General features: G+C 45.7%; 1 protein-coding gene across 1 annotated transcript; it reads right to left on the reverse strand.

Moving 5' to 3' along the window:
* Positions 1 to 1,316: 1,316 nt before the first annotated feature.
* Positions 1,317 to 9,972, reverse strand: TP53I3 (tumor protein p53 inducible protein 3). The gene is made up of 6 exons (XM_083174802.1): positions 9,900 to 9,972; positions 9,113 to 9,255; positions 7,607 to 7,874; positions 7,026 to 7,238; positions 2,452 to 2,648; positions 1,317 to 1,991 (listed from the first exon to the last, which is right to left on the reverse strand). Exons 1-6 carry the CDS (start codon positions 9,904 to 9,906, stop codon positions 1,809 to 1,811), a joined length of 1,011 nt encoding a protein of 336 aa, XP_083030928.1. The 5' UTR covers positions 9,907 to 9,972; the 3' UTR covers positions 1,317 to 1,808.
* Positions 9,973 to 10,538: the final 566 nt, after the last annotated feature.

Genomic DNA, 10,538 nt, shown 5'->3' on the forward strand with positions numbered 1-10,538 from the left:
TGTGTAGGCCCCATTAGGGGTAAATTACAAAAATAAAAATAAGCAATGTAATGTTGACAGTCAGAATATTGACATGCACGTTATGTCGACATGTTGATATGTACAGAAGTTTCCATAGTACGGTCAACATTGTGTCTGTGCGTTATGATGACATTAAGTTCATGTCGGCACTGGGAACATCTACATGTGTACTGCCGGCATTTAAAACCTGTTGAGAGAATGACTACATAAATATTAAACTGTAAATGTTACTGTAATAATTATCACCGGTCTCCTAGATTTAAATGAACGAAATAGAACATATTCCATTCATAAAAGTGATATTCCGTATAAGGAGATTGTGTCAGAAACCAGATTATAGTGGGAGGTAAATGTATGGCAGTGTCTTGGTCTCATTTCCTACCAATACCCCAAAAAGTACACAGTGTTTTTGTAAGGCACAGAATACCGGTCATGACCCTGCTTGGCAGTGGGTGCACCGTACAGACCCTCCTGAATGATTGTAGTATGAGACCGCTTAACCGTTTGTATCCTAGTTGGGTTGTGATTGGCAGCTGGGTCAGGTCACACGTGTGGGTGCTCCACCCATTAGCACTTTAATGCTGCTTTCACATTGCCTAAACATTTGAGACCCGGTATTTTGAAAGGTATATTAAAGCAGGACAGACAGTAGCTATAAGCGCAGTAGATATGAATGAGCCACTCATTACATATGCGCATATGTAATGAGCACAGTGCATATGAATGAGCTGCTCATTACATAAGCGCATATGTATTGAGCGGCTCATTACATATGCACATCGCTCATTACATATGTGCATATGTAATGAGCGGCTCATTACATATGCACTGCGCTCTCATAGCTACTGCCTGAGTCCTATATACCAGTTCAGAGCCGTTCACACTGCATAAAAAAGGGCTTTGAACCGTGAAGGACTCTGCTTTTTACCCGTTTGCAAATACCGGTTATTTGTGACCGGTAAATGCAGCCTGGTGCATTCACACCTCAGCTCTAACCGGTTTAAAAGGCTAAAAAAAAAAAATCGGCAAAATACCGGTTAAGAGCTGCAGTGTGAAAGGGGTATTAATCCGTGATTTATCAAAACTTCTAGCGAAAAGGAGAGTTGTTGCCTATAGCAACCAATCAGATCCCAGCAAACATTTTAGTGTTCATTCTAGCACCCGCCAACTTTGAAAAACCCATGCAGTTCCTCTTCCCTGCCTGGGGTGTCGCTGTCTGCTATAGTGCTTCTAGCACAGTGTGGTCTGTATATCAGCACTGATATGCAAACCAGACCTGTGCTAGAAACACCACAGCAGACAGCGACACCCCAGGCAGGGAAGAGGAACTCCATGGGTTTTTCAAAGTTGGCGGGTGCTAGAATGAACACATTTCTCTAGTACATTTAATAAGATGATTGGTTGATGGGCAACACCTCTGCTCTTCCTCTCTGGAAGGTTTGACACACCTCCTCCTATATCAGTTATTGCAGAACTTTAGTGGTCTGTATATGCTAATTACTATAGACAGATTGGTATATTAACCAATCATCCGGTACATGCGTAAACCGTTAACTGTAGACAGTGATCTATGGTACATGGGCAATGCCAAATTGGAAAGACAAACGTTCCCTGATTTGCAAGGCACAGGTGTCTATTATAAGTGTTTTATAATCTTGAGTCTGATGTCAGTAATCCAGAATAGAGCATAAGGCAGGGAGTTTGGTTCTAGACCCGCACATTGGTGTCAGTGACCCTTCAGCTATTCTTTGTTCCATTACAATAACGTCCACCTTGATCTTCCATCATCACTGTGGGATCTGAAGGACGATTTTGCCCGTGTTCTTATTCTCCTCCATGCGCTGGTGGGCTTCAGCGATCTGGCTCAGGGGGTACACGCTGTCCACTATCGGTTTCAGTTGGATGATTCCCCCGGGGGCAAAGTAAGGCAGAGCCTGCTCTGTGAATGCCTTCACCAGCTCCGCCTTGTACTGTAACACACAAGCAGCAAGTTACATTCATAGTGGAAGATGCACTTTAAGCCACCACCACTAGGGGTGTTATCGCTTCTATGTATTACAGTGGGGATCCCCAACAGTCTGACCTGTGGGAGAATCCTGCTGCATTAATAAAGTAAATATTTTGCTTTGCGGCATGCTGGGATTTGTAGTGTCACACGTAAAAGTGATAGGCGTGGGAATAGTACAAGTGACCTATTTTAGGCCCACACATTTGCGGTGACAAGCACCAGCCCCTCTGGCATATCTTTATAGACCCTTTCCAGATGAGGTCAGGGGTCATGCAAGATGGATGCCGTGTTGCAACCTTATATACAGTTTGTGGCCTAGCACCCACTACTGTTCACAGCCCTACAGCTATGCAGGACTACCAGGAGGGAGCACATGGTGGTGAATAAGGACCTACTGTACTTCTGTATAAGTGACAACTCACCTTACCCGAGCGTGTTCTTAAGAGACTGCCCACGATGGTACCTCTTTTCCACAGTACTTTCGTCAGCAAGTCCCCGTTGATCGTACCAGACCCCATGAGCCCATACACCACCCAGCGGCCATCAGTATTAAGGCACTCTAGATTCTTCTGCCAGTGTGTGGCCCCCACACAGTCTAATATAATATCCGCTCCCACATCTGAAATAAAAGAAAAAAAAGGTACCGATAAGGTAACCAGCTTAAAACCACAAAGAAAAAAAATGACCAAATCATAAAAATAGTACAGGTCGGGTATCCCGTATCCGGGCATCCCGTATCCGAATTATTCCAAAAACCGTGGTTTTTTGGAATAATTAAAAAAAAAAAATTTGTTTCCCCCCCCCCCCCCCTAACCCTCTTTTAATACTTACCAAGTCCTCCGGCGTCCACGGCAGGCCTTCAGCATCCTCTCCGGCGTCTCCAGCGGTCCCAGGAGTGCTTTGCGCGAGTGCGCGCCGGTGACGTCACCGGCGCGCCTGGGAACTTGCGCAAAGCACTCCTGGGACCGCTGGAGACGCCGGAGACGGTGCTGGTGGCCTGCTGTGGACGCCGGAGGACTCCATGGACGCCGTGGGACCATCGGGGACCCACCAGGGGCAGGTAAGTATGACAAAAAAAAAATTATTCCAAAAACCGGAATATTCCCTTATCCGGAATGCTCGTGGTCCCGAGCATTTCGGATAAGGGATACTCAACCTGTATAATGGTAAAACAATCCTCTGCAATTGGGGTTTTTACAGTGGTGACACAGTGTCAAGAAATAGTAGAAAAATTAGGTAGAGTAAAATGTTAGATATTTCCACATAAATAGTCTCAAAAAAAAAAATGGTGGCGCCTCCTCATGGACAATGTTGGCATGACAGAATTTGCCCATGAGGATATGTCCGGACTGCCAAAGGCTGATATAATCACGTCAGAGATCTTGTTATGCCGCCAGTTCCTAGCCGTTCCATGTTCCCTCCCGTAGTTGGATCACAAAGACATGCTCAAACAAAGCTTGCTAATATCCCCATACAATGTATTTCCATAGGTGTGAAAGAACCGGCACTCCCCGGGCTTATCCAAATACAATATGGCAGATACCTGACTCACTTGGTTTGCTCAGTGGCACTGGCAGCCAAAACAAACAGCGGGGCTTGGAAGACACACGGTGGAAATTCTGAGCAGGAACCTGTGCCCTCTAGTTACCAGAAATGGGAGGAGTGGACCCAGCCTGGGTCTGGTACAGGGGTCCGACAGTTGGGATCCCGACAGTCATTAGCCCGACGTCCGGCACCCCCCAGCCTATGGCTGATCGCATAGGTGGGACAAGCGCTTTCAGTGACAAAGCAGCTTTCCTGGGTGGAATACTCGATTCTCTTGCGCCATGTCTAATTTATACATACACCCCCAACACAGTCACTGCAATGTAAATTGCTTCTCAGTCACATTTACAGTTATTCTTCATATACATTACTTTTCCCTGAGCAAAACAGTTAATAAAAAAAAAAAATTATACCCACTGCAAATTCCTTATTCCTTCTTTTACATGAGGAAAATAATAGTAAAACAAGTGTAATTGTAAACCCAGAAAATATAGGGTGAAATTGAATAGGATGAGAGATTCTAAAAGTGAGAGATTTGGTAAGAAATATCCAGGTTTTTTTTAAAGCGGCAATCATTTACACTGCAAAATCAAACTAGTTTTGCAGTGCAAATGATTGCCGCTTTAAAAAAAAAACCAAACCTGGATATTTCTTACCAAATCAAACTTTTTGAATCTCTCATCCTATAACGCATGCGGCCGTTCCGCCGATGTTTTCGCTCTGCGCATGTGCAGAGGGCACTCTGCGCATGTGCAGGCGAAATCGCCGCACAATTTTTTTTACCGCCGCAAAGGGGGTGGATAGGGGCGTGAGGGGCTACTTAGCCTCATTTCCCTATGCATACGCCCCGCGTTTCATGGGCGTTCCCATGCAAACGCGGGGCGTACGCATGGTAATGAGGCTGTGACGCATGTGTTGGGGGCGGGCATCTGACATCGCCGGATGTCAGCTGCCCGCCCCCATACATGCTTTCACACGGACAAGTGTCCGTGAGGTCTATGGGTGCGGGAGCTGGTGGAGCGTGCGGCCCTGCCTTCGATGGTCGGCGACCATCGAATGCAGGGGGCTGCTCCAAGATGGTGGAGGCGTATCCCCCGCCATTTTCATGCGGACCGCCACATGTCCGCGTACGGACGGCCGTGGCGATCCGTATGGAAGGCGGGGATTCGCCTGCACGGTCGGAGCCGCATATGCGGCTCCGGCCGCACCAAGCAGAATAAGGGCCAAAAAGAGGATTTTATTTCAACACAAGTAATTGTGGAGGTGAAACAGTGACGGCACAGGACGAGCGGCTGGCAGGTACAAATAAGGAGTTTCACCTTACTTCTTGAATGGGCTAACGTACTTCCCAAATGTTTGTTTTATACAATGGCCGTGTTCCTGTAGGCGCGGTTCCTCATAAAAGAATGGATTTTACATATTTTAAATGTAACACAACCTTGTGTAGTAATTTAATACTAAAAAAAAACAAATGTCCACACTGTATGAGTGAAATGGGGAGTAAATGTGGCCATATACAGTTCCGACATCTCTGAGGCACAAGTCGGACCGGTTTTCCCTTGAGCTCCCCGGGAGGGCTCACGTTTGATTTGAAACGTGATCTGCCTTTTTTTTTTACATGTAATCAAGAAATATCGCATGTAAAAAGGACTCCTGAGGAGTCAGATGCAGGGGAGTTCAGATGCGATACATCACAGGTGCTATAAAGCACCCACAATGTGCCGCTGATGGTCCGATTCCAATTTATCTTTTTTTAAATTTTTAAATAATTTTTATTGAGTTTTGTATATATATATATATATATATATATATATATATATATATATATATATATATATATATATATATCCATCCCATGTAGAAAGAACATGGGATGGAGATGTCATTAAAATAAATCACTAATAAGACAGGCAATATTCTTTCTGACCGTCGGTCCGTCGGCCAAGGTAACACAACAGATTTCAGAGCAGGTAGGGTAAATAGTAGGTAGTCTAGAAGGTACCAAATACCAACGATAGTATATTTTATAAGAATTTTCCTGAATCCGGACCGACAAGGAACCTCAGCAATTTCCAGTCTAATATTATCCCAATCAGCAGTAGGCAAGATTCCTCCAACATCTTCCCACGCTAGTTCGTGAGCTTCTTTTGGGGGGACATTATATGAGAGTAATATCAGATAAATGGATGATAGTAATCCCTTAGTTGAGTGTGAAGACTGACATAATGATACCAAAGCAGTTTTGGCTATAGGACGATTCCAATTTATCTTATGTGCTGTACATAAGATCTCCAGGCTCCGATCCGATGCGCAAGGGAACGCGCATCGGATCCGATATGATGAAAACAGGCCAAAATCGGACCTGTGCATGGGCACCTTCAGTGTATAAGGCATAGATGTATTAAAGCTCAGAAAGTAATAATAATTATTGTATTTAGTACTTGTGTAGTTTCACGGCGGCACTGCCTGCGGATCGCATCACATTGCACGCAAATCGCATGCGATTTAGCACCCCCCCACTATCCACGTTTAGCACCCCCCCAATATCCATGTCAGCCCAAAGCGTGGCGAGCGGACGTGGTACGGGTCCTCCTGACCTGTTCATACCCCCACTATCCACATCGGCGTGGAGTTGATCTTATAAACGTGGCGAGCGCAGACACAGAAAACAAGCTCAAAGTGTGACGAGCGGACGCGGATTACTTGCCACGCTTCGGGCTCGTTTTCCGCGTACGCTCGCCATGCTTTGGGCTCGGTGGCTCACTGCGCTCGCCTCATTTTATAAAATCAACTCCACGCCGACATGGATAGTAGGGGTATGAACAGGTTGGGAGGACGTATACCGCATACCGCGTCCTTCATCTACAGATCGCAGTAATTGGATGGGACAGTAAGGAATCAATTGAGTACCAGCTAATGCGCTTCTGTTGTGTTACAGGCTAAGTTTGAAAAAATTAGTTCAGAGCGGATCGGTTGCGGCCTAAATTCACTATCCCGATTGTTGGGGTTTGCGCATTCGTGCATATGCAAGCCCAGGGAGCGAATGTCTTCGGCAAGTTTCACACTCGCCGGGGAATTCTCTACAAGATGGGTGTAAAGGGGGCGTACGCAGGGGACCGCCAATTGTTTTATGGGTGTGCTCATAGAAATGCTGGGCCTAGCCTAGCGTGGTCTGAATCAGGCCCTTTTTCTCTCTTCAATGTGTGATACATTCCCTCCCTCCTCCTCTTTCCCACCACACCAGAAACAAGCTTCCACATGATAAGCCCCCTATGAAATGGTGAAGGTGAAAGTGATGCAATAAGGCCCTGAAGGCATTGTGTTTCCAAGGTAAAATCCATCCTATTATGAGGAAACGTGTCCACCGGAACAGCTTCACTGTAGATACAAAACATCAGTAAATGACATCAGATTTTACCACAGAAAATAAAAGTGCGTCAGGGACTCTTACTGTTGGAGGCCTCCAGGCACCTCTTGGCAAAATCTTCCTCTTTGTAATTGAAGCCAGCTGCGGCTCCAAGCTTCTTGGCGATCTGAAGTTTGTCCGCAGAACCGGCTGTCACCATAGGAACTGCTCCAGCCAATCGGCACAGCTGTATGGCGGCAGTGCCCACCCCGCTTGCTCCTGCGTGTATCAGTACCGTTTCTCCCTTTTGAACTTTGCCTGTAAGCAATGGACACCATATCGGGTTACCTCATTCACACATAAAAGATAATCATATGTTACAGAAGATCTTCCTATTAAATTGTCAGTATCGATCATGTGAGTTGTCACTTTTTTTTTGGGCCTTAGTAACATCACACAACTTCTTAGTGAGCATTAGTTCGGCCTTCAAAATGGCTGCCTGCACTTCAGTGCTAAATCTGTAGTAGCATCAGACTCAATTCATCAGATTCATCCAGCAGAAGTCAAATAATGAAAGCACATTTCTGACTGGATGGTTGCCAATCTGGTTGCTATGGGCTTTTGCATGGCACATGACACACATTGATGATTTATTACAAATGGCCATTGCACGGCAGAAAACTCACCTACAAAGTGCAACAGCTGGAAGGCAGTGAGCCAAGCCTCGGGGATAGAAGCAGCATCGGTGTCACTCATGCCAGGAGGGATTGGCAGAAGCTGGTAGGCTGGCACTGCCACATACTGTGCGTTGCCGCCTCCACTGAGGAGAGCCATCACTCGATCTCCAATCTTCCAGCATTCATCAGAACCAGGGCCAAGGGCCACCACTTTGCCAACTGCTTCCAGGCCTAAAATCGGACTGGCGCCAGGAGGTAGGGCATACATCCCCCGTCTCTGCAAGATCGAACGTTGATTAAAACCATGTGAAAAGTCAGAACTGTGACCCTTATTCTGGTTCACTTGCAAAGGCAAATTCCTTCTCAAATGGACAAAACCATGTGCACTGCAGGTGGGGCAGATGTAACATGTGCAGAGAGAGAGATAGATTTGGGTGATTTATTTTGTTTCTGTGCAGAGAAAATACTGGTATCTTTATCTTTGACACGGCAATATAGATCTCACTTTGAAGAAAAACCCCACCCAAATCTAATTCTCTCTGCACAAGTTACATCTGCCCCACCTGCAGTGCACATGGCTTTGTCCATTTGAGCAGGACGTTGCCTTTGCGAGTGAACCAGAATAAGGGCCTGTATTTATACAGGTGTTTGTAGGCCTCAGACATTACTGACAGAAGCCATAGGGGTTACTTGATCAGATACAATATGACAGGAAACAGACCCAGAATGACCTCATCCCACTATGAAGGAATTCAGGGAATGTATCTGCCAGCTGTCCGCTTGCTTCTGGGCATATGATGTCACTCTCTGGCATAATGATGTCATGCACAGCCTTTGTCACTAGCACCAAAATGAATGTAATTAGATAATCACAAATGGAGTGCACAGTGTAGTCTGGAAAGAAAGGGTCTATGGGAAAGAGAAGGCAGCTAATGGCACCTCTTTTTAATTCTGAGCTCTGCAAGCACCTCAAGCCCCATAGACACGGGGTGATGGAGCCTCCGTGCTGAGCAGGATCCATTAGCACACATCGCTGACACACATGCTATACATCAGCGATGTGTGCTGATCACTGTTCTCTGGTGACAACGCTGGTTGTCTGACTAGATTTTTGGGTCGATCCTTTTAACCCCGAAGGGTTGCCATTCGGGTGCAGTTTTAACATTGAAAACGGCACCCGAATTAAGCCTAACTCGCACCCTTCGCAGGGCCAAATTCAATGAAAATTGCGCGCACCCCTATGTAGGTGCAAGCACTTTTCAGTGAATTCGTCCCGCCGTAAAGTGTGCCCGATGTCGTGATGATTCGCAACTCGCGAATCATCCGCACCGTTCGTGGTTAATAGGATTGGCCCCTTAGACTTCTCGCGAATCATCCGCACCGTTCGGAGTTAATAGGATCGGCCCATTAGACTTCTGGCGAATCATCCGCACCGTTCGGGGTTAATAGAATCGGCCCCTTTGCTACCTGGATAATCCTGTAACCGTGACATACTGCATTGCAAATGTGACGTACCTGTAGTAAATCAGCCCGGTTCAGGGCGCTGGCATGGACCTGTACGAGGACCTCTCCTTCCTTCGGGATCGGTCTGGTTATTTCTTTTGTGTACAGCTTCTCTGGCCCTCCTGGAGCATCGAAATACACAGCCAACATCTTCCCTGTAACACAGAGCATTTACCTGCAATGAACTACAACTCCCATGAGCCCCTGGCACCACCTGCCTGGCACTGACTGAACGGCATATCCCTGGCACCGGTGTGGTTCTTTAACCATAAACCCTGGTACATATGTACCATTATGCCCGTCATATATAACTGAATGCTAAAATCTCCCCATGTCCAGTCCAACACATTCATTGGTGGTATGACTAGATGAAAGTGACCCATGGACAAAAGATCTTACACTCTAATCACATCGCTTGCATGTTGTGGCTGCACCTCAGAAGTCCTAAACAAATTATATAGATGTGCCCTGTTATAGCTCCTATTATATGTGGGTTCCCTGAATATAATGACCCCAGAAGCAGACTACGCGAGGACCGGCCAGGTCTATGGGGATATGCTGTAGTATACATGTGTGTCCCATAGTACTGTATAGATAGTTTTATTGGTGCCGTATAATAATGTCATGCCACCTTATCTCGCCAAGGAACTGCCAGCACATTGCACCTACATATACATGCAATAGCCTGTATATATGTACAGCAATTCCCCCCAATGCAAGCCCTCTTAACATTTCTTTGCAATTAGCATAAGGCAGCAGACATGACAGCAGTTACACATGTACAGTGATCTTCTCTTACCCTCCATACTGCTTTATGTACTGTATTGTATTCTCCCCAAACAGCAGCCTGTTACTGTACTGGGTCATGTAAGTTTATTAACTTGCAGAATGTTCCACTCTACTCAATGGGGGTCAATGCATGTCATGTCATTTATTTATAATACAAACTGCACAGCAAAACACATGAAAAAAATGTAATAATCAAAGAAATAATAACATTTGTTGTAACTTACGTTAGTGGATGGCAAGTTTAACACGCAGGGTGTTGTTACGCTCCCCTGCAGAATGAGATGGTTTGTCCCAGAGCTGGAGCTGTCTCATGCTTAGTTGCTTACTCATGGATCCTCCGTCGCGCCCCCTAGTGGAGGATTAGGAGAATATACTGTTCAGTTACCACATTTGTAAAGGGCACATCTGGGCATGATAGTTTCTGTGGCAGAGGCTGCAGTAAGTAACCTTTTTAATATTATCAATAATATTAATTCTATTTACTTTTTCATTACTAAATTAAGATCTTTATTCTCTTAAATAGCTTTGCTACTAACTGCTCAAATTGTTTTGGAAAAAAGTATTTATTGTCCTTTGCACGGAAGAAGTGCTATGGTGGGTCTCCGTGCCAATCAACATAGGGAAAAGTGTGTCATTTAGCGTAGTGGCG

Source organism: Crinia signifera, chromosome 3, assembly GCF_055691185.1.
Source record: "Crinia signifera chromosome 3, ASM5569118v1, whole genome shotgun sequence".
Lineage (NCBI taxonomy): Eukaryota > Metazoa > Chordata > Amphibia > Anura > Myobatrachidae > Crinia > Crinia signifera.